This window comes from Carlito syrichta, unplaced genomic scaffold (assembly GCF_000164805.1).
Source record: "Carlito syrichta isolate Samal-C Ts95f unplaced genomic scaffold, Tarsius_syrichta-2.0.1 Scaffold309293, whole genome shotgun sequence".
Taxonomy (NCBI): domain Eukaryota; kingdom Metazoa; phylum Chordata; class Mammalia; order Primates; family Tarsiidae; genus Carlito; species Carlito syrichta.
The window spans coordinates 257,265-281,979 of NW_007253389.1; the positions used below are offsets into that span (position 1 = coordinate 257,265).

The following is a 24,715-nucleotide window of genomic DNA, read 5'->3' on the forward strand; positions in this document are numbered from 1 at the left end:
GGGCCCGGCTTGGCTGCGGGGGTCGGGGCGGGAGCGGAGCTCGGGCAGCCGCCCGGGCAGAGACCTTCCCGGGACAGCACAGGCCGGCCGTAAACAGACCCCCGTCCGGGTCCACGTGGAGCCGGCCCCCGGGAGTGCCCCCACCCAGCCGCCCCTGGCGACCGTCAGCCTCGCCCTCCTGGCCCGCACTCTCCCGCTCCTCCCCTTCTCTCCTCCCCGGTATAATTTTAGGGCTGTTAACACTTAAATGATTACCAAAAAAAAAAAAAAAAGTCTAAAAAGTCCCTTCTAGAGGGTGGTCCCCGGAGCCACCCGTTAGCTGCCAACCTGTCCGCCCTGCCCTGGTGAAACCTTCTCCCGCCTGCAAGTGTTTCCGGGAGACCTGCTTTTCCACTCCAAGCTGTGCCCTCTTTAGGAAGGTACTGCGAGTCGGGGTTCTCCCTGCTTTTTTCCAGGAATGTGAGGGGTTGGTGCTCCAGTGCCACTTTGAGCTGTGGTTTTAGCAGCTGACACGTGCACTGATAGCTATTAGCCGTTTTCCTAGTCCCGGGAAGGCACATGTGTATGTGTTCCGACTGCACCAGGGGCCTGCGGGATGATGGAGTGACCTGTCCTGACACCCCTGCGGTTAGCGGTGTGGGCCACAAGTTGCAAGTGGCTTGGGAAGTCTGGCCTTGCGCTCACAGAGTCTGGAAGTTGCAGGCTGTGTGTGCGCGCGTATCAGGAAGTTCTATAGGCTGCTTCTAAGGAAGTCACATGCACCGTTTGTGCGTGTTTATATGCCAGTGAGCGCTGGGCAGTGTGCGTTTGAGTTGGTATAGGGGACACAGGGTGTCAGACCAAGAGGTGATTCCCAGCGTTGGCTGTCAGGGCTGTTGTCGCCGAAAAAAAGGTGACAGTCATTGGCCGTGGTTTGGGGGGAGGGCAGAACCCCAAGTCAGATTTCAGTCGAGTCGAGAGTGGGATGGAAACTAGAAGTCATCGGGCTCAGGAACTTGGGAGCCCTTCCTTCTCCCAAGCATTCGAGCTTTGGTCGATCTTCCATAGCCCGGCGAGCGCGGCAAGCCGGGAGGGCACCCTGGAGGAGGAGGCAAGCGAGCCGAACGGGAGCCCTGGGCCGCGGGGGCGAGAGGGGGGAGGACTGGGCGGGGAACTCGGGTGACTCACGTCGGCCCTGTCCGCAGGTCGACCATGGTGGCCGGGACCCGCTGTCTTCTAGCGTTGCTGCTTCCCCAGGTCCTCCTGGGCGGCGCAGACGGTCTCATTCCCGAGCTGGGCCGCAGGAAGTTCGCGGCGGCGGCGTCGTCGTCGGGCCGCCCCTCATCCCAGCCCTCGGACGACATCCTGAGCGAGTTCGAGTTGCGGCTGCTCAGAATGTTCGGCCTGAAACAGAGACCCACCCCCAGCAGGGACGCCGTGGTGCCCCCCTACATGCTGGACCTGTACCGCCGGCACTCGGGCCAGCCGGGCGCGCCCGCCCCGGACCACCGGTTGGAGAGGGCGGCCAGCCTCGCCAACACGGTGCGCAGCTTCCACCACGAAGGTGAGGCGGGGCGCGGGGCGCGGGGGCGGGGAGTCCCCGCGCAGCGCCCCCCGCTGCGGGCGGACAGACTGCCGGCGTCCCTGGAGAGGCAGCTCGGCCAGGGCGCCGCGGACGTTTCCATTCCTGCTTCTGTACCGTCCGGCCTGAATCTGATTTTAAGGCACTGCTTGTGTGGCGGGGCAGCCAGGGATTCCCCTTCGCTAAATCCGCACCCTTTTCCTGGCGTGCAGCCAGCGGAGCGACTCCTCCCCCAGGAACTGGAGAGAAATCAAGTGATGGGGAAGATGAGGGCAAAAGGCATGCCCCTAGTCAGCTCAACGTGCAAGAATTCCGCAGGGGGAGAAGGAGAAGAAGGAAGGCGGGCTGGGAGTTCTCGAAGTCTGTTTGGAAGCGTTTGCTCTATAAATCTACTGCTTCAGCCGGGGTTTCAGCCTACACAGGGCCAGGGGCGGAATTTTCAGAGATAGTATTGAAAAATCAAAGCCCAGGGCCCCAAAGTCTTTCTAATTTATAGTTGATCTGGGCCTGGTTTGGAAGATTTCGGATCCCAATTTAATCCCCGTGAGAGATCAATTCCACAATCAATCTTACTGTTTCCACAATGACTTTCTTGTCTCGTGCTTAAATCTGAGACAGGCTCCGGAGTAGAGACAGGGCGAGCCTGCAGATAAAAGCATTTGCAGCCGCTGCCTGTTTTCCCTCATGTGCAATTGAAATGTGAATTTTTTTCTCTTATGATACTGCATGTGGTTTTTTTAAGGTAGGATATTTCTGCTTGCTTCATCAGAAGGGCATTAGTGGGTCTGAAATTTCTAACAGCAGCTACTGATATCTCTGGTCCCTACATTCTTAGGGCAATTAGTCAAAAATATATTCTACCTTAGTTCTTCTCCTATGATTTAAATGTCACTTTGGCTTAATTCTAAATAGAGCATGAGTTCCTTCGGGTGCTACCAATGAGTACCATTTGTATATTGTGCATCCCAGAGTGACCGCTTGTAGGATATTGGGGAGTTGGGAGTGACGTTCCCTTTCCCTTGCCTTGCTGTAGTGGTAAATTTCAAGTGGAAATCTACACTGCCATACACAAATCGCAAATGGCACGGCCCAAGTTTTCTCTCAGTGTGAAGGATGATTTATTCTTCTGAGAACACTGGTTGATCCTGGGAAGAAGTCCCAAAGGCAGGTCACACAACAAAAGATAGTTTATCATCATTGAGGCAGCTCTGTATTATGAAAGGGATGCTGAATTGATAATTCATTCATTTTCTAGCTTGTTTCTAAGTGAGGTGCTCTCTGCTAGCAGACATCAGAGACTGGAAAGTCAGTATGTTTCTAAGTGAGGTGCTCTCTGCTAGCAGACATCAGAGACTGGAAAGTCAGTAAGACCTCATTATTCTTTAGAGTTCATCTACTGAGAGCAGAAGTTGTCTGTTGTCATATGTAGAAATGTTTTTATTTGTATTCCTTCTGTCATAACCTTGGGGTGATTATAGATCCAGCTTATCGTTCCCAGCAGATGCCGTTTAGGAGAGTTTTTCTGGATAGAAAGGTAACAAGAACAGCTGTTCTAGCCAGCTCTTCTGGTCATTTACTACAGAAAGCATTCTTAACTTTGTGTTCAAGGTCAACAAGGTGCTGTGTGTCTCTCTGGGAACTTAAAAGGAAGATTATTTAAGTCAGTGAACACCTAAAACATTCCATTGTGTGAGGATCTCATAAGTAAGATCTGCATATTCTTTCACTCTTCCTCTAGAAATGGTTTGATCAAAACTAAACAGGCTTTGCATTATTTGAGTGTGCTATTTTGATTTAAATAGCATGCTTGAGTTTATAAGTCAGCACTTATATCTTCAAAAGTGTAAATGTTACATACAAAACAGTACAGAAGTTACCAACTATATTAATATCAACTTGCTGTGACTTCAGATCTTAATGCAATTAGATCATGGAGAAAAGCTACATAGATTTTGCCCCAAATTTCAACAAATGCGTTCCTTTTCTTGTTATGTCTTATATATCATCATTTGACTGGGTATGGCACTTTTTGAAGATTATCTGTTGTTGTGTAACCCAGGATTTGATTTTTATAAACTTCCTTGTGCCACGCATGGCACTAAAAAACTTTTAATAAACCACGTGATAAAGGTTGCTGGTCCCAGAGCAGAATTTGGTTTATACAGCATTAATGGGCATTTATTTGGTAACGGACCAAAAAAAACCTATTACAAGAATTGCCCGTGTGTGTGTGTGTGTGTGTGTGTGTGTGTGTGTGTGTGTGTATAAGATAGTTTGGTGGTGGAATCATGAGACAAGAGATATCATGATGAAGTTCTTTCAACCAATGTGAATATAATGGTACCATGTGATAGGAAATCTGAGACAGAATTATTAGTTATTTTCTTCTGTTGAACTTCCTTCAGTCCTTTCTACAGTTGCTTAGTTGCTTTTATTCAAGAGAGTGTAAGGTTTGCTAAAATTGTCTCTTGTCAAAGTCATTAAGAAGTGCTGTAGCCACATAGGCCTTTCAGAACTGCCATTGGAATAGAAAAGTCACTTATCTAACTGGAAAGAGTATTTTATACTTTGCAGCAGTTGGAAACACACTGAAATTGGTTGACTTTATTGGCCCTGTAAAAACTCTTTATGTTTTTCTGTCAGATCAAAATGTAGAAGGACCAGGTGCTTGTTTTCCACACTCTGAAGGACACATTATTTTTTTTCTTTTTGTATAAAATTACTACTTTATTTGCTTCTATGACTAAAGTAGCATTCAAATATAGATGAACCCTCCTCCCACAAATCTAATTATCATGAAAGTATCCATACAATAGGAAAGCTCAAGAAACAACTATTGCCCTATGGTGGAGGATTTTGGCACAAATTCCCAGAGCAAACAAAGGATTTGGACACGTAGAGCCCCCAAAACCAGTACTCACTTGGTAAGGCTCCCTTGTGCCCCCTGGCATTTCACTGTCATGACATTAAGTAGCAGAGTTATTGTCTTTGAATATGGTCAAATATTTGAGGTTGAGGCTTTGGTGCCCATGACACTTCCTTGGGACTGACATTTTCTATTCTACTTCTTTTTAGTGGTTCTCCTAAGTCTCTCTTGATCCCCTTTTATTGAGCTATTTTATCTTTTTAATATATGTCCTTTCTGTAGTTCACTGAATGAACAGATGACAGAAGCATTGGAACACTCTAAAGGTGTTGGCGCTGAGGGTGGGCAGAGGCCAAATCAGGATCAACAATGAAGACCATGCCCTTTTTTCCTTTAGTTGCCATTTCCTTGACTGTCTTGAAAAAGAAAAAAGATGATTCTTTCTAACCATTGGTATTTTATCTTTTTCCTCTTTGATAAGTCCTCTAACCATGGTTTTATCTTCTAGAAAAATCTTGCATAATGTAATCAGCCCCTTTCATTTAGTGTGAAGGCAGTGATTCCCAGCCTTATGGATTTTGCCAACTTATCGCCAGGTTTTGTTGTTGATTTAATGGAGGTGTGTTTTTGTTTTTCAGAGTGTGGCAAAATTCTCAAAGCATAATGTTAACCTTCTTTTTTGATAAAGTTCATCATACTTTATTTAGAACAAAAAGGCAGCCACAAAATAGTCATGGTTCCAGACAAGATCCACAAGTCCCAGTGGGACTCGTGATTTTACTTTCTGCTCGTTTAGTTCTATCTGCTCTCTCCATCATCCCTGGGTTCTATATCTCTGTCCTGTCAGTAGGACAGCACCGATCTTATCTTTGTATTAAATATACACTTGCCCAAAGTGGTTTTGACTTTTGCTTGAGTTTTTGACTCCTCCCCTTTGTTAGGTGGTGCTAGAAACTTGGGAACTGCAGGAGACTCAGGTTCATAGCTCTGCTCTTCATATGCTTTCTGTATGAACTTAGGAAAGTTATATAACTGTGTGAGCACCAACAATTTCATTTAAAAGATGGAGATAATGCCATTTTTTTTTCTTTAATCAGCTTCTTGTGAGATAATTCATGCAAAAAAGCATTCGGCGCATTAGCTAGCATTATCATGGAGACTTCTTTTATAATGTCATATTCTCCCCTTCTTTAGGGAAGTGGAGGTCAGAGTGGACATAGGCTGCCTGAGAGAATTCAGCTCAGTCTCTTGAATTATTTTAAGGTAGATGAATAATCGATATAGTAGAGATGATTAAATTAGGACTCTGCTTTTAACGGAGAGGTCAAATATCATTGTTGCCTTGTTTTTCTTCATTTCCTCCCATTTTTTTGTAGCTATAGTTCCATACATGGGGTTGAGAACTTAGAAGCTCACAAACTCAGGTCAAAGATAGGTCAGAATCCTCAAACCCCTTAGCAAGTTTAGCTTATTCAGCATGGGATATTAACAGAGAATAATTTTATATGCCTCCAAAAAAGCATATGTTACTTTCTCCAGTAAATGCTCTATATTTTGGCCATCCCCAGGTTTGCTGTGATAATGTTCAGAAGACTTTTTTTCTGTAATTTATTTCATTTCAAATCAATTTTGATTCTTCTACCCTCAAGGAAAGACTCATAGTCCTCCCTTGCAGAACAAAGGAAAAGGTGGCACATGCCCTAACCTTGGGCAATTAGTTTCCTGGGTTTGGGGTTTTCTGTGAACCTTTGACTTACCTCTGTGACCTGAGTCTGTGTCCAGGGTCACTATGATGGAAGCATTTGTATTAAGGATGCTTATCAGGGTCTTTCAAAGAATAGGTTCATTGAGGTGCAGTAGGAAAATGAAGAAAGGTCTTCACATTAGCTGTTTCTTATTTAATGTTGTATTTTTTTCTCCTATCCTAAGGCCACTGAGTAATTCTCCTTTGCTGAGTCTACTTACCTCCAGTGAGATTTTGAACTGCATGAAATTGCTGTTTTCTGTTACTCTAGTTGAATAGTTGCAATTTTAGATGATTCAATCCTATCTTTGTTTTTTTGAGGCCATTATTCTACTTGATGCCTCTTTTATACCCATCTTCTTTATTTCATATGCCTGTCCCTTATACGTACCTTGGAAGTTATCTCTTCATCCTCATTCTCTGGCCATGTAGTGTACATATGTGTGAGAATGTGTTTATCATTCCTTTTAATTTATGGTTTGGGATTCAGGGTTTTCCTTACAATTATGATTTCCCTTGGTCCCTCTGTTACTGTAACTCGTGAGTGAATGACCTGGATAATATGCCTTTCTTTCCCTCTCTTTGAAAGAAAAAAGAGTGTTTTGGGGTGTGTTGGTATCAGATATGGTAGTAGCTCAGGTGCAGGTCTGGCTTTGCTGTCACTGGGGTTTTGGGCTGCTGATTTGTACCTTCTCTGCTGAAAAATTGCCTTCAGCAGAAACATCTGAATTGAAAAGGGGGAAAATAAGCCAGATACAGTCCTTGATACTTATTGGGAGCCATTGAGAAGAGTCCAGGTTCCATTGGTGGGAGGGTTATTTTAATTATTGTGCCTGACCTGGCCATTAGCTTAACCCTGGGATTTAGTATGTGGGTAGAAAGGTATCCCCAAGTAGCTTGGATTAATAGGCACAAAGGGATCATGGAGGACTTGCTTGGCCTGGTAGTCTCTATGTCCGAGTACATGAGCTTTAGAAGATTGTTCTGTTCCAGGTCCCAGGTGGCCCACCCATGGCCTCAACTCTTCCTTCTTGGCCAACACTAATTTTTTTTTAACTTATGTCTTTAACAAAAAGGCACTTCAAAAATACTCCTCTAGAAATCTACATTTAAATGTGAAAAATATCCTTTAATGCCTAGAAACTCAAAGTATGGTCCACCAGCTGGCAGCATCCTCTCCCCTGGGAGCTTGCTAGAAATACAGAATTTCAGACCCTTCCCCAGACCTAATGAATCAGAGAATCTGCATTTGAAGCTTTAGTTGTACCATGTAAACGTTAAAGTTTGAAAAGCATTGCATTAAAGCGTTAGTCTGTAATTTGGGATAAGCTTCTCCCAGTGAACTTGGGGCTTCCACTCAGCTTGTGTAAAGACTGTTGCTTTGATGATGAAGGTTTATACAAGATTAGAACTTTTGAGTGAGTGATCTGACACAATTCTCCTTTGCTAAGGCATCTTGATTCTGTGGACAACTTACAGCTGCTTATCTTTAGGAGCCATATACCCATAAAATTAATTTAAAAAATAGTCTTCTCTTATGATGAAATGGAACTATAGCAAAATTGATTTTGTTAGCACTTGGGTTGAGATTCTGAAAGAAGCAGACAAATTTTTTTGACAGAGAAATGCTAGAGTGTGACAAAGCAAATATACCCAAATACCTCAAATTCTAGTGCTGTTTATTATCAATTTAATAATAACATTGTACTTGTGGTGATTTGCAGCTACAAGCTTTCAAGGTGCTACGTTGTATTTTATTGTTTTCTTAGAAAATAGTACTTAAAAACTGAAATTCAGGAATCTCAAATCAGACAAAGTTTTTATGCATGGTCCATTTAAATTACTATTTTGAAATAATGATAATAGATATAGAAGGGTTATTCTGTAGTAGGATGAGATTGTCCTTTATATCATGTATACCATAACAGTATTTTTGTAAATTTTCCCCAAATTTTTGGTTTTGGTAGTGCAGCCTGTTATTGGGTAGGAGTATGTTTTGAAAATGGCTGTTTTTTAAACGATAACAACAAAAAGTAAAGGAGTTACAAACAGAAGACAAATTCATTTATTTTCTTCCAGAGCATCTAAAATAAAATTTTGATTTTTGAGGTCATAAGGAGGTGAGAGAACAGACAACAGTTGGGAAGCTGTTTCTCTTGAAGTTGTTTGACCTTAATTACTACAGTGGCCTAGTACCACCCATACGTTTCCAAAGAAGTAGATCCCTGTAAATGCCTTTGTCTCTGGACTTTTGAGTAAAATAGTAGGGTGTGCTTTGCAAAATGTCATCGTTGATGTTGAATTTCAGAGTCTTTAATTAGGAACCTGAAATCTGTATATCGAGATTTGTAAATCATCTAAATTGCAGAGTAATGTTTTAGAATACTGCTTAAGGGATTGACATTAAAGCCTTTTTTAAAAAAAGAAATGCAATAATTTCCTCAAATCCTCACTCATTAGATCTCTACTAACTATAGTGCTGACTTTTTTTTTTTCCCTAAAGTCTGTGAATTCCAAAGAAATGCTTCAGCATTTCCCCCATTATTATAGCCACCTGGAAACAGTGTTCATGCATTGGATCAAAAACACAACAATGAATGATGAAATGTTACTCAGTGGTATGCATCCTGATCCAAACATAGAAGAGGGAGAAGGGAGACTTGTTTTTTATTTAATAAGGAGATTTTTGTTTTCTGGTTACATACTTTTTTACATGGGTTAACTCAGATTCCACAATGAGGTTTAAACATTCTCAGTAGATAATCAATTGTCGTTATTTCTCTTACTGAATGACTTTTCTTCTTTTTTCCCTGACTTTTCTGTACTAAATTAGAATCTTTGGAAGAACTGCCAGAAACAAGTGGGAAAACAACCCGGCGATTCTTCTTTAATTTGAGTTCTATCCCCACGGAGGAGTTCATCACCTCAGCAGAACTTCAGGTTTTTCGGGAACAGATGCAGGAGTCTTTGGGAAACAATAGCGGTTTCCATCACAGAATTAATATTTATGAAATTATAAAACCTGCAACAGCTAACTCAAAATTTCCCATGACCAGACTTTTGGACACCAGGTTGGTGAATCAGAATGCAAGCAGGTGGGAAAGTTTTGACGTCACCCCCGCCGTGATGCGGTGGACTGCACAGGGACACACCAACCATGGATTCGTGGTGGAAGTGACCCACTTAGAGGAGACACAAGGCGTCTCCAAGAGACATGTTAGGATTAGCAGGTCTTTGCACCAAGATGAACACAGCTGGTCACAGATAAGGCCATTGCTAGTAACTTTTGGCCACGATGGGAAGGGGCATCCTCTCCACAAAAGAGAAAAGCGTCAAGCAAAACATAAACAGCGGAAGCGACTTAAGTCCAGCTGTAAGAGACACCCTTTGTACGTGGACTTTAGTGATGTGGGGTGGAATGACTGGATTGTGGCCCCCCCGGGGTATCACGCCTTTTACTGCCACGGAGAATGCCCTTTTCCTCTGGCTGATCACCTGAACTCCACTAATCACGCCATTGTTCAGACGTTGGTCAACTCCGTTAACTCTAAGATTCCTAAGGCGTGCTGTGTCCCGACAGAACTCAGTGCTATCTCGATGCTGTACCTTGATGAAAATGAAAAGGTTGTATTAAAGAACTATCAGGACATGGTTGTGGAGGGTTGTGGGTGTCGTTAGCACAGCAAAATTAAATATATATATATAATTAAATATATATATATATTTTAGAAAAAAGAAAAACAAACAAAAAAAAAACCCAGTTGACACTTTAATATTTCCCAATGAAGACTTTATTTATGGAATGGAATGAAAAAAAAAAAAAAAAACAGCTATTTTGAAAATATATTTATATCTACGAAAAGAAGTTGGGAAAACAAATATTTTAATCAGAGAATTATTCCTTAAAGATTTAAAATGTATTTAGTTGTACATTTTATATGGGTTCAACCCCAGCACATGAAGTATAATGGTCAGATTTATTTTGTATTTATTTACTATTATAACCACTTTTTAGGAAAAAATAGCTAATTTGTATTTATATGTAATCAAAAGAAGTATCGGGTTTGTACATAATTTTCCAAAAATTGTAGTTGTTTTCAGTTGTGTTGTATTTAAGATGAAAAGTCTACATGGAAGGTTACTCTGGCAAAGTGCTTAGCACATTTGCTTTTTTGCAGTGCTACTGTTAAGTTCACAAGTTCAAGCCCAGAAAAAAAAAGGATAATCCACTCTGCTGACTTTCAAGATTATTATATTATTCAATTCTCAGGAATGTTGCAGAGTGGTTGTCCAATCCATGAGAATTTACGTCCTTATTAGGTGGAATATTTGGATAAGAACCAGCATTGCTGATCTAATATAGAAACCCTCCCCCCCCGCCCCTTAATTTGCAGAAAGAAGAAAGCAGGATCAATAGAAATAATTAGGAAAATGGTGAAAGTGCAGGAAAGTGAATGATGATTTGTTGTTCTTCTTTCCTAAACTCCCTTCAAAGGGGCTGATCTGGCCAAAGTATTAAATAAAACATAAGATTTCTTCATTATTGATATTGTGGTCATGTATATTTAAAATTGGTATCTCGTGGCCCTCATCACGAGTTGGAAATAGATTTGTATTTTACCTTTACCTCATTTGAGAGCTCTTTATTCTCCAAAGGCCTCAATTTCCTAACTTTGCTCAACACACAACAAAATTATGCACATCATGTTTTCTGCCCACCCTGTGTTCTCTGATGGATCAGCTTGCTTTTCTTTCCAAAGTTATGTGTTTGAATGCATTTCTCCAAATGTTAGACCTATTTCAGATAATAATATCACAGCTCTGGCATTTCATTCTATAAAGCCCAACCTGTAAGAGAAAATGGTGCATTTGTACAGCATTCACAGTGATTACCTTGTACTTGTATTTTTGTCTCTGAAGTTACGTATTTTAGATGGGAGTGTGGAACAAGGTAAGGAATAGCTGGAAAATTGCAAGCAAGTCCTTTGATGAGTCATATTTACACTAAAGGTAATTGTGTGATTTGCACAATAATATAGTATTTTTCACATGAACCTCTTTGGGGAGAAAGATTTAAGCGAGAACTAAAGCCTACAAAACAAGCAAAACCTGGGGAACCCAAGATAATGTTTCAGAGATAATATTCCATGCAACAGAGGCAACGGTGCCAAAAAATTAGAAAGGGAAAGTGTCTGAGATCAGCTTCTACAAGAACATCTGCCAACTGGACTGAATCCCAAACAGAATGAAGTCAAATTAGGCCGCTCAGAATGAACACTTACCAGTGTCAGGGCTTCTGTGCCCTGGGCTGGAATCAGACCCAAGAAAGGATTCAGTGGATATATTTGTAAGAGTAGGGCACCCACAACTCCTCACTATTTTACTGGCTGTGTTTTAGGTCACTTTCCAAGATTTGTGTCCCCTTTGATCCTGCCATGATTAGTGAAGCCTAGTTCTAATCTCCTTCCTTAGCCCCTGTCTTGGAACTGGCTTAAAAAATAGTGTTATATTTTTGGAATGATGGAACAGACTATTATAATCAAATTCTTCCCACGAATTAACTTTTGATGACCATGAACAGAGTTACATTTCAGAGGTTATGAGGTTATGTAAACCTTATTTTTAAAGGTAAACTATAGTTATCTTTTACTAATACTAGTTAACTTTTAAAATCTTTTAGTGTCTTTTTACCTCTACTCCTGTTGTTCTTGATTAGGTGAAAAACATTACATTAGACCCAACCATGGAGGGCAGAGTCATCTTTGTCCTTCAGCTGTTCCTCACTCCCTCTTGCCATGGAAATGAGAGGCAGACCGTGTAGTCTTAGCATCCTAAAAATAATAATCTCATGTTTTCTCATCGTCAAATTCTCTAGATGAGAGTGTGAGAGTGTAGCATGAGAATTTCATCCTTTGCCAGTTCTGCCCAACCCTTTGATTTTTTTGTTTGTTTGTTTCATGGGTTCTGATTTTCTTGGTTAAAATTGCTTTCAGTGGTGTCAACTTAAATATGTTCTCTTGCAATATATGCCTTTAATATACACACAACAATCAATGTATAAATATGCATTTGAAGATTTGTGTAATATAGATTACATATGTGTAGATGACGGAATTTTCCATTTCAGTTTAGGTTCAGAGGTGTTGTTATAGCTGGGGACACTGACCCTCTTGGCAGCTCATTTGAGAAACGATATTTGTGCACGCATTCTACATTCTAAGAGACACTTAGGCTCACTTTCTTCATTCTGAGGAATAGAGAGTCGTAATGAACACCATAACACTGAATTTCTTGAATTGTAGTCACTATCCTGGAAGGATACTTTCAATCATTTTAAAGTTGGCTTAAAAAAAAATCAGAATGCATATCCATTTCTGAATTTTGTGGGGCTGCCTTTAAAAATCAGAAAGATTGATCATGTTTTTCTGTGTTTGTCTCACTGCACATGTCTCCCTGGCATGATTTTATCCTGTATGGCACATCCGGGTTATTGTGTTCATTTCTTGGCCTTTAAAAATTGGGAAGAGGGAGAGTGAGTGGTTTACAGATCTGTCTGTGCTTCCACCTTGTTATAATTTTTACTCAAATCACTGCTTTAAATTGTACCTTAAGGGGCCAGAAATGGAGAGATGACCTGTAAATCCGGTTGATATAACAAGCTTCGTAATCACTAGATAACCTGGGTGGTCTGTAATTTTTCCCTCTTTTTTTTTTTTAATTAAGGGAAATAATGTGTGCAATTTAAAGTGCTTTTAAAAATAGTATATTTCTATTCCATATCAATAGATACTGATTCACTGAATGCATCTATGCCACAGCCTCCTTATCTGTTATAAGGCAAAAGGAATCTAGCCTTGCAGTAAGGAATAATTTAATCTAGAGTAATTGTGACTTGGATTGGCAATCCAAACAAGTAAGAATGTCCTGGCACTAGTGCTTTTCTGTTTGAATTTTTGCAGAGAGTGGGTAGTGTGAGGTGGGGATAAAAATGCAAGTCTGCTCTGCTCAGGTAAATTGCCTTTCCTCTTTCCTCCACCCTGCTGACATAAATTACAGCCTTATGGTATTCTCCAGGGCAGAATTTTTCTGACCATTTTCCTGCCCTGCAAACTTCAAAGTGAACTTCTACCTAACTTAGGGGACCAATGCTCTAAATAAAACTTCTTAGATTTTAATGTGCAGCCGAATGACCAGGAACGCCTTAAGGAGAATGAAACTTTAATGTGTATACATACCCCCTGGAATCATGTTCTATAATAGATTATGTTTCAGTGAGTCTGGGGTGGGGCCTGAGATCCTGCATTTCTAATAACAGGCCCAAGGACCACAGTTTGAGTAGCACAGCCCTAATGAATATCTTCTTTGTGGTAACAGCAAAAGTTGGACCAGGTTTAGGCCCCTTTCTAAGAAAAAGCACTTAAAGGAAAAAAAACAAAAAACAAACTTGCACACAGAATGGCATCTGAATACATTTCACCATCTCTGAAATGATGCCCTACATTTTTTTTTTCAAAGACATTCTTTTCCCCCACAAGATGACTGGCAATTTTGTGTTCTAGCCACCCTCAGACATGAAAACACTTGGTTGCTTATCTTGTAAAATCTTCTCGGCTTGCCTGCTTGGGCATGTATGTAGTCAGTTTAGTCAAATACGTGTCAGTACATCTATGTGGATGAGGAGCAGGTGCAAGCCCTTTAAAACGTACTTTTAAAAAAAAGTTTAACACTTAAGTCAGTCCACTGAGCTGATCCTGTGTGATCTTAGTGCCAAGTGTCTGAGTTAAAAGTTTTCCCTTTGAAGGCAGCAAATAGATGTCATACATTTGAAGCATTTGTTTATACTAAAATTGATGCTTGATTTTTTTTTAAGTTCTAAGACAGTTCACTGTACAGCACCATCGAGCCTACAGGGTGGTATAAAGCTTCCAAAGCTGGTATTTGAGGTTTGATGTAATGGCTATTGGAATTTTCAATGCTACAGTTGGCTTTGAGTAAGGTGCTTAAAATGGGCTCAGGCTAGAAAAAGGAAAAGGAGTTGATTTCCCTTTGGAAAGGGGAGTCAGGGAAGAAATAACTTTCTGTCTTTGCTCAGTGCTAGCACCTTTATGCATATATATGTGTGTGTGCCTGTGTATGTGTACTTTTTATGTATGTCTACAGTGATTCATCTTTGGAGTCCAAATGCTGAGTGTTGTAGGGGTCTAATATTTTTTCATTGAGTTTGTCATTTTGTTTAGGTCTCTAAATTTTGAATTGAGTACCCCTGAGGTGCCTAAGCAGCACTAAGCCAGACACTGACTGTAACACAGCTTAAAAGCTTGTGCTTGCCCCGCGCTCCGGGCGGCGCTCCAAGGCATTGCCAGGAGTCCATTATCGTGGCAGTCCATTCTGAGGAGGAGGTCTCCAAGCAAACCACCGATCTGCTTAAAGCCTCTCTCATAAGGAGCAGGATCTCATCTGGACTGCATTTACACTGGAACCGCTTGGCCACAACACTATGAGAGAATAATTATTGAACTATTTTACTGTACAACTATTTCCAAATTGTTGATTTTTTATTGATTTCAGGAGGCAAGCTAATTGCCCCATGGCAACTTGATGTTAACGTTTAATGAAGATCAGGAAACAGAGTTTATGAAAAGCTTTTGTATAGTAACTGCAAAGTTTCAAGAACTGTTTTATACTTCCTGACAGTGCTGGGCCTAGCTTAATGGTTTGTTTTTATTGCTTAAGAGTGTAAACCTTGCTTTAGCCTGGTGTGTGGAAACTATACCCTCATCCCGCATTACACATTTTCTCTTTGCTTTTTACTCACTCCCGGCTTCCTTTTCTGCCATCTACAATCAGGATTTTTTCTGTTTCAATTGTTTGAAAATGAATTTCTATCCTAGCACACTGACACACACACACACACACACACACACACACACACACACATATGCACACACACACTCATGAAGTTAAGTGTCTGTATTGTTTCACTTTGTTTTGGGTGGAGTTTCTTTTCGGCTCTTGGTTGCTAGACAACCAAGCAGACAAAAGTTAAAGATTGAAAAGGCATTTTTAAAGATGCCAATTCTTGGCAGCAGAACTATTTTATCTCTGTCTTTATATGGAAGGCTTAGTAGTCTCACCAAGTTACCCTGACTTTTTGTTGGGTAGATGGCTGGTAGAATATTTTTTGAAGTCTTGCTCTTAAGGCATTATCTGTTTGAGAACTTTATTAAGTGTTGTTCCCATTTGCTGGAACACGCTTCCCACCTGGATTGACACACACAAAAAAAGCCAGCTTGGTTTCCAAGGGTGTGTTTTAAATCACTAATAAAGCTGAGCTCCAGTTCCCAGCTGCGCAATTGTTTCAAGGCAAAGAGGTAGAGAAAAGATTGCTTTTTGAGGTAAGATTTAGAAACACAAGCTTCAGTGTGTGGATAATACTGTCCCCAGGAAGTTACTTTTGCCTTTTTGGTAGATAGTACTGGATTTTTTTTTTAAATTCTTAAAAGCCTAATTTTAAATCAAAGTCATTTGCTCCTTTCGGTAAGATGCTTCAGGAGCATGTTATAAATACACAATCTTTATAGATCTGCCAAGTTGGACATGTGTCCACAAGTTCATCTTGCATGTGTACACAATTTGTAGCTACATGCTTTCCTCATGGAGGTCTTCCCTTCTTTCTAGTTCATTCTCTGAGATGCTGCTTCTCTGACTGTCTTCTGTGTGGGGTTCCCTTTGCTGGAATTCAGTCAAATCTGTAGAAAATTTTAAGCACTTTCCTGATTCATTTACAGCCAGGATTTCCTGGCATGGGGATCAAGTGGAGAGCCCTGAAGTTTGTTCTTCACAGACTGTCTTGGACATTAGGTTCTTCTGAAAACTGTCTGGCCTATACATATAAGTCTAACAAAATATCTCCTATAAAGAAATTTGACTTAGAAATTGCTCAATCACTTCGTTTAGCTGGTAAAACTACAGGTCTCCAAAGTGCACCACTGTTGTAAATATTGCAAGCCATGACAACATTTATGCTTACATACTTAGGCCCTAAAGTGAATCAGACTGCAAGCTTAATGATAGTCAATAGGTGAGCTAAATAGAAACAGGGACACAGATTCAGGAGAGATTTTCAATATTTCATAGTCTCATAGAATTTGGTATGTGTTTGCTGCCTGAAGATAGATTGGATAGCTTGGCTGAATACTAGAAAATGGGGAAGAATTGGAGAAGTTGGGGAGGTTAAAAAATATACACACATATATAAATACACACATATAGTGAGGTCAATGCTGCTTTCAATAGCAGAAGGATGATTTCTAAATAGTATTATAGCACAATAACCCATTTCTTGTGGTGTTGTGAAGCATTATGCCTGTGCAGAGATGGGCTCAGACTTTATTCTTTTGGGGGGAGTGCATGCTTTATTTATTTATTTTAAAGATGTGGGGTACAATCAGGATTAGGTATAGAAATGGTCATTGTACAGATAAAACTTGGGCCTGACCTTGGTTGCCACTTTGCCTGGTTTGAGATCAAGTACCCTTATTGATGAAGTGTGCCCCCACACTTACTCTTGAGGGTTTCCTCCTTTTTGAACTTCAGAGAATGAACGGTTCTTGGCTGAAAGAGAACTGAAGACTAAGTATTCTAGAATCCTCTTACTACCAACACCTACCCAAAGGAAAATATATTCTTGCCTGATACAAAAGTATCAGATTTCACATCAATATTATATTTTGTAGAAATATATCTTTGTGAAGTTGTCATGTTAGACAATCTATAAGTGAGCTCCAAATCCCCTCTCTCTTCTGTGAGCATCTTCCATGCCTGAACATCCCTTTTGGTGACACAGCCATGTGGAGGCCAGGGTGTTGGAAGGATGCTGGTGCCTTTGTGGTTTTGTTCAGTTTCACTCTTCAGTGTACTTTTGAGTGCACTAAGGTGCTTTCAAGGACTTGGCATGAGGAGCATTTCTAAAACACAATGAGGTGTGTTCTTACGTCATGGCAGACACTGTTGTAAAGCAGTCTCATCCCCAGAACCACTAGGGATAGGACTCTGATACTATAACGTCACCACTATTCATGGGAAGATTAATTAATTGAAGAACTTTGCAGAGCAAGGTGACAAGTCCATTTTTAAAAATGTATTGTTTCTGGAAAGTTCAGGGAGTGGCAATTTTTCAGTCCCAGTGGTATGAAAATAAGAACCTTCATCCAGCTGGCAGCTGGTACCAAAACTTGACTTTCTGGACATCTTCTGCCTAGTGGGTTTGTGAGGTTTTGATCTGTGGGTCTCAAAGGAGCTCAGAACCCACATGTTTGTTCCCTGATAAGGTAAGTTACGTGGTGGTCTTTGTTTGGCAGGAATAGAAATTGGTATCTTTAATTCAGTCCCCATCACTTACCCAACCCTCAAAAAACAACCAGAATTTTCCTACGTTCCCGTTTCATATTCTGTCCTCTTTCTATTTCTCTCACCCTTCCTCTGGGTGTCAGGACCTTTTGTGGAGATAAATGTGTTAGGGAGAGAGGAACTGGAAACACCAAACTTCTTTGCTACAAAGGGAAAGCGATTTGGTCCCATGTCATCACAAATCTGAGTGTTGGTTGAACCTCCCTTTAGCTGTATGGAAGACCTCTGAGAGGCCAGTCTGGCCAAGGAACAGGATCCTATTGTGCTTTTCCTTTTCCATGGTGATGAGACTGAGTTTGGGAGGAGGAGTCCTTCCACAGACTTCCCTCGTGGAAAATGCTCATGGTGAGGGAGACATGGCTCCTCTCCCGTTTGTGTCACACCGCCTCTGGGATGCTGAACAGGGCTGCTCCAGTTGGGGGTGGGGTGGTGGGGTGGAGGGAGCTGGCAGCCATTGGCTTTCTGCAGAGAGTAAGCACAGAACATAGCGCCTCTGCTTTGCAGCCAGAAACAGTGATTCATTTGATTTTAATTTTGACATTAGCATTTCTCTCATGAGTCATTGATAGTTTAATATGGAATCGAAAAGGTTGAAACAGTTATTTACTTTTTAGGAACTTAAAACATTCTCTAGGTGGAATACGTGTTTTTCCTCTGAAATAGAAGGTACACTGATGCTCCTTTTGAAAAATAAGGATTTCGCTGCCTCCTCCCCTCCCAGCTCTCACCAGCACCCCCACACCAGGTGATCTTGCTAATGTTGACTGACTGCCAGTCACTCTGTTTCATCTTAATATTTCTCTTGTCTCAAATTGTTCAGAAAACTGGATGAAAATTACTGGGGTAAATGCTTCCTACTGGTCTTTGTCTTAACAGTATTAAGTAGAGGTAATCTCTCTCACATTCATTTTATGAATCTCATGAGCTACGATCTTGCCCAAGATCTTGTACATTATTGTGGACAGCTTTACCTGGGGTATCATAGGACTTATTCTCAGTGGATGAGGAAAGACCTGGGCTGGCACAAGGGTAAGTGTGATAACTTAAAAATACACACACACACACATGCACACACACTTATTCCCACTCACTTTCTGATATCAAATACATTTGTACAAGGTACATCTACATAATAACGAGTTGTAGTGAAAAAAATTTAATTCCTCCAACAGCTTCACCTTTATAATTTTTACACATTTGCAGAATTAAATCAATGAACTGATGCTTGGAAACTTACTTTTATGAATAGGTAATAATTATTCTAAATCAGCATAGAAAGTGTACTTTCGTGTCAGTACATCATGCCTGAGAGGGTTCTCAGAAGTAGTCTGGACACTTCCCTTGCAAATCTGTGCATTTATTTTTGTGGCTGTGTGAAGGAAGACATAGGACCATCCCAGATCCCTGCTCAGAGGATCCTGTCACCACCATCTTTCCTTCCTTCCAATTCTGTTCTTCAGGAGGTGACTGTATTGAGGAGGGAAAAAGCAAATGTGGAAAACAGAATACCCCAGGTCTCAGTATTTGCCTTAGTGCTCAAATCAGTAGTGAGATGTGGCTCTAAGCGTTTTCTATCAAAATGAAGTATCTGATTTTGTGAATGATACAGTTTGAACTGAATTGTCCCATATGGTAGCCACTTGCATATGAGGCAATTAAACACTTGAAATGTGGCTGCTTCAAATTGAGATGTACTGTTCTTGTTGAATATATACCTGGTTTCAGAGTTAGTATACAAAAAAGATATATCACATTAGTAATTGTTAAATTGAATTCCTAATGAAATGACACTCTTTGGGATATATTGGGTTAGATACAATATATTTTATATTTTTGTCTCATCATTTCCTTTTTTTAATGTGGCTACTAGAAATTTTTCAAGTTACATATGTGGCTAGCATTATGTCTCTGTTGGATGATTCTGGTTTAGAGCAATATATTAGAGTGAATTTATATACCCATTTGTTTACCTCCAGACTGTTGGGATTTCTCCAGTGTCAGAGAAAAAGATGGAACCAGAGCCAACACTTGTATAGGGAGTTGCAAATAACCATAGGATCCCATAAATGTGGATGATGTCTACTCACTGTTTCTTAGCAGAGAGAAGGTTGGAAGTCATCAACATGGTGGAAAGAGAACTGGCTTCAATTTTCAGAGATCTATGTGGTACTTTGGCTTTGCAGGGAGCTAAATGCATATCCCTTGGAAGGTGGTTTAACCCATAAGAGCCTCAATCTCCTCGCCTTTAAACAGATATTATCCCAGCCCTTCCTAATGCATAGGATTTTTATAACAAATGAGATAATGCTGGTGAATGTGTAATTCTTCAATGCAAATATGGGTTATCATAAATATAAAGTGAACATTGAATGAATAAAAGGACTCTCTATCAGGTATCTATCATTGTAAAACAAATTACCCAAAGCTTTGTGGCTTAAAACAACAAACATTTATCTTTTCACATATTTTCTGTGGGTCAGGAATTTAGGAGCAGCTTAGCTGGGTGGAGCTGCCTCATGATGTCTCCAGACATTGAAGTCAAGACTTTCTCCCTATAAAGTCATATGAGCTGGGACTGGAGGATCTGCTTCTAAGATGATTGATTCACATGGCTGTTGCCAACAGGTCCATCCTCCATGGGCCTCTCCATACGTAGCTTGACTCTCCTTATGTCACAGTGACTGGTCTTCCCCAGAGGGAAGAAATAAGAGACAATAAGGAGAAAGCCACAAAGCCTTCTTGACTTGGTCTCCGAAGTCATACACTGTCACTTCTACCTTATTCTATTTATTAGGAGCAAGCAATTCACTAAATCCAGCTAAACCTCAAGGGAAGTGCTAGAGGGATAAACTCCAACTTCTGAAGAGACTGTCAACAAATCTGTGACATACATTACACTCCCATAAATCTTTATCATCTGAAAGTTGATTATAAAAATTGAGTTTTTCTCCTCATACCCAAATAAATCAGAGTCAAAGAACCAGGGGTAAAGATAATTCGGGACACCCAGCACCTATTCAAGAATTGTCCACAAGCCCAGCTAGGGAAAAGTCCTGATAAAACCTTAACATCAGTCTTACCTAATAGCTTCTGAAATGACCCGCTGTGACTCTGACTAGTTTTACTTGTAACCATCATTTGTAGCCATCACTTGTAGTAATCAGCTTGCCTCCTCCTGAAAACTTTGCTAGTGTTAATGAACTTTCTTTCAAAATGATATATAACATTTTTCTTTCTAGTGAGACTCCATATCTTCTTTTTGTTTTTTGGACACAAGAAAGACTGCCCTGGTGTGCACATATGCCCTAAATTGTAAATTTATGATTTCCCAAATAACATCTTTAGAGATTTGTCTCTATATTGTACTTGATGTTGACATTTGAAAAAAAACAAAAACCCAATTCTATAAGGGATTGAGCTCATGACCTAGGTGTGTTCTTCTTTGGTTTTGGTTTTGTTGGAGTTTCTGAATAACAAAATCTTCAAATAAGCTTCAATCTCATTAGAACTAACTGTTTCAATACTTTGCTCCTCATTACCCATAATTCGCTTTTGAGTTATAGCAGAACAGCCTCATGGGAGTTCTAGCTCCTCTCTCCTCTCAAGCACAGGGCCTGGCAGAAGCCAGGGATGCAGAATAAGCATGAGAAAGAAGCATTGCTGTTGCAGAAGTCACCAGGGTCTATGGAGCAGGCTGGGAATGCTGTGATTCTTGAGGCTTTTCCCCACTACAGCCCCTTCTTCATACCCTTAACCTGCTTTTTTCTTTTCATCATTGGGGATTTTAAAGAGGAAAGTGCTTGCCTACATTTGAGGATATGTGTGGAAGCATCTGGTATTTCCTTGCTCTGCTGTCTAAGTGTACTAGGTAGGGGATTTTAGTGGGGCCTGGATTATATTAAGTCCTTGGTCTGTCATATCACCTTTTTGTCCCTAGGCTGTTTCTCTGGCTAGAGAACATTGATTTGGGCAGGCCCTTAGGAGATTCAAGCTCATCAGATACTACCTGTCTTGCGGGTAGACAAAACATCTTACCTGGCCCTTGTGGAAGATTGATCAGTTAGATGTCTATTTCTTCCCTAATAATTGTTTTTGCCCTTTTTGAGTTTTGGCACTTCCCCAAAGAAAAGAAACCCATGCACCAATGACTACCACTCACAATGCTCCCTACTCTAGGAAAGTGTAATGTTGGATTAGCATTTCTCTCTGTGCCTCAGGGATATTTAAATGAATAACAACAACTTGAAACAAAATACTTTTACATGAAACTTCTTCACAAAAGAGAAAAGACAAAAGAAATGTAAATCAGTAAAATACTGACACTTATGTTAACATTTTGGGGCACACATAAAAATTATATTAGAATGACTATATATTTGAAAAAGTATTCAGGTTCGAGTTTTACCCTGTTAGGATGTAGATTTCAATCTAAACAAACTTTTGAAGTAAGCTTTAATTAATCATTAATCAAGTCATAAAACCAATATTCTTGAGATCTAAAAAACAGAGTTCTTATCAATAAACAAGTAACACACTGATGAATAATTACCACATATGATGTGCTATAACACACAGATGAATAAGTATTAAATACGACGTGCTATAAAAAAGGAATCAGGACACTGAGCTAGAAAATAATAGGCACCTGTTTAAGAAAAGTCATCTGAGGAAGTCAGTAAGCTGAAACTTCATGGAAGAGAAAGAGACTGCTAAGCCAAGAGATGAGCTTGGATATGGGGAGGGCAGGCATGGAGGAGCATCCAGATCACAGAAACAGTGTGTCCCCACAATGTTAAGGAGTGAAATAGTTTGGTGTCAGCAAGGAGGAGGAAGAAAGCCATTGAAGGAGAAGCATCTTGATCAATGAGTGGAATATGGTAAGGTTGCAAGGTAAGCAGAGGCCAGATCATATTACTCTCCTGTTCTACATATGATTGAAAGGCTTTGGAAGAAGAAATGAGATATGTGTATTTTAGCAAGAGTGGGAAACTGCCAGGGCAAGGGAAGCACACTTCACCAATAAGGGTACCTGATCTCAAACCTGTTGCAGTGGGGACCAAAGTGAGGCACAAACTTTACCTGTACAATGAACATTTGTATACCTAACCCTGAACTGTACGCCACATCTTTAAAATAAACATTAAAAAATAAATCCATTCAGCAATGTAAAAACAAAGAGATCATTAAAATATGTGTAAATATTTTTAAAATGCACAATGACTGCTATGTGGAAAATGGATTGGAGAAGGAAATAGAAGATAAAGAATAGTTAGAAGGCTGTGGAAATAATTTTAAGATGGTCCCCAATATTCCTAACCCTGGTATATACACCCTATATAACCCCTTTTCTTTGAGTGGAGCTGTCCTCTAAATACAATGAGAGACAATCCGGTGACTTTGTGTTAATTAGCAGGATATTATCCTGGGTAGGCTGACCTAACCAGATGCAATATTTAAAAGAGGGTAAACAGTCAGAAAGATTGCACTTATTGGCCTGGGAGAAAGCAAGGAGCCATGTTGTGAACTGCCTGTAGGTGCTATGTGGCAAGGAATGGCAGACATCCTCTGGGAGCTGAGAGTGGCTCCTGGCCAGTAGTTAGGATGAAAATGAGGACCTCAACTTAAAGCCACAAAAAGATAAATTTTTCCAACAATCAAGAAATTTGTAAGAGGTCCATAATCCTAGGATGAAACTGACAGCCCTAGTGAACACCCTCACTTCAGCCTGGTGAGACCCTGAGTGGAAATACTAACTCCTATAGGCTTCTGCCCCATGAAGACTGTGAGATAATACATTTACGTTGTTTTAAGTCACGGTTTTTGGTAATTTGTTACTCAGACACAATTAATTTGTAAGCTATTTGCAGTATTCCAGCTTAGAAAAGATGGTGGCTTGTATAGAGTTGTGGTAAAGAAGATGGAGAGAAGTGAGTGGATTTGAGCTCAAGATTAGAGGTATATTTGGCCTTATTGAATGCTGGATTAGCTTTATCAGGGAAGGAAAACAAAGAACTAAGAATTTTTTAAAAGATGTTTAAATTTGAGCTACTTAGTGACTAGTGGTACAATTTATTGAGGAGGAGAAGCATGAAGAAGGAACACATATCTGGGGAAACATTGCAAAGATGGATATAATAGACACCAGGGATACCTAAGTAGGGAGGGAAGTTAGGGTTCAGATACTGAACCCTATGGGATTCAAAGATGGAAATAATAGACACCAGGGATACCTAAGTAGGGAGGGAAGTTAGGGTTCAGAGACTGAACCCTATGGGGGCATAATATTTACTATCTGGGGAACGAGCAACCTGAGACCTACTCCCCACCATTATACAATATGTCCATGTAACAAATACTTATGTGTACCCTGAATCTAACATAATAAAACAAACAAATAAATACAAAGAATTGAGTTCAGACATGTTTAATTTATTTATGAAATATCAAATTGGTATTGTCAAGCAAGTGGTGGGTATATGGAACTTGATCTCAGAGAAGAATTCTAGGCTAGAAATATACATTTGGAAGTGTCAACATCTAAGTAGTACTTAAAGTAATGAAAATGGAATCGGAAAGACAGAAGATAAAGAGATTTAGACCAAACTCTGAGGAATTTTGACATTTTGAGGCCAGCAAGAAGGTTGAAAAAAGAGGTGGTCAGAAAGAAAGGAAGAAAACTTGGAGGGTATGGTATCATGAAAAGCAAGAGAGGACATTGTTCGCTGAGGAGCACAGAATTACAACATTGAATGTTGCTGACTCTCCATGAGAACAAGAGAGAAAAGCAACCCTTGGGGTTGTGATCTTGTTTCCAGTGAGCCATCGTGACTTTGAGCAGAAGCCAGGATGGGGCAGGCCAAGGTGAAAAAACAGAGACAGTGAAAGGGGGCAATTCATTGAAGAATAGCAAAAGCATGGAACCAACCATGTTGCCCATCGAAGCTGGACTGGATAAAGAAAATGTGGTACATATACGCAATGGAATTATGTAGCCATAAAGAAGGACAAATATATGGACTTCATGGCAACTTGGATGCATTTGGAGTCAGTCATACTCAGTGATCTATCACAGAAACAAAGAACAGAGTACCATATGTTCACACTCATAAGCGGACCTTGAACAATTATAATACCA

General features: G+C 40.4%; 1 protein-coding gene across 1 annotated transcript; it reads left to right on the top strand.

Moving 5' to 3' along the window:
* Positions 1-1,182: 1,182 nt before the first annotated feature.
* BMP2 (bone morphogenetic protein 2) lies at positions 1,183-11,013 on the top strand. The gene is made up of 2 exons (XM_008067106.2): positions 1,183-1,543; positions 9,005-11,013. Exons 1-2 carry the CDS (start codon positions 1,192-1,194, stop codon positions 9,847-9,849), a joined length of 1,197 nt encoding a protein of 398 aa, XP_008065297.1. The 5' UTR covers positions 1,183-1,191; the 3' UTR covers positions 9,850-11,013.
* Positions 11,014-24,715: the final 13,702 nt, after the last annotated feature.

Bases quoted from the DNA above. Each gene is read 5' to 3' on its own strand.
- BMP2 (XM_008067106.2), top strand. From the start codon at position 1,192: ATGGTGGCCGGGACCCGCTGTCTTCTAGCGTTGCTGCTTCCCCAGGTC. The intron at 1,544-9,004 runs GTGAGGCGGGGC...GTACTAAATTAG, and splicing joins GCGCAGCTTCCACCACGAAG to AATCTTTGGAAGAACTGCCA.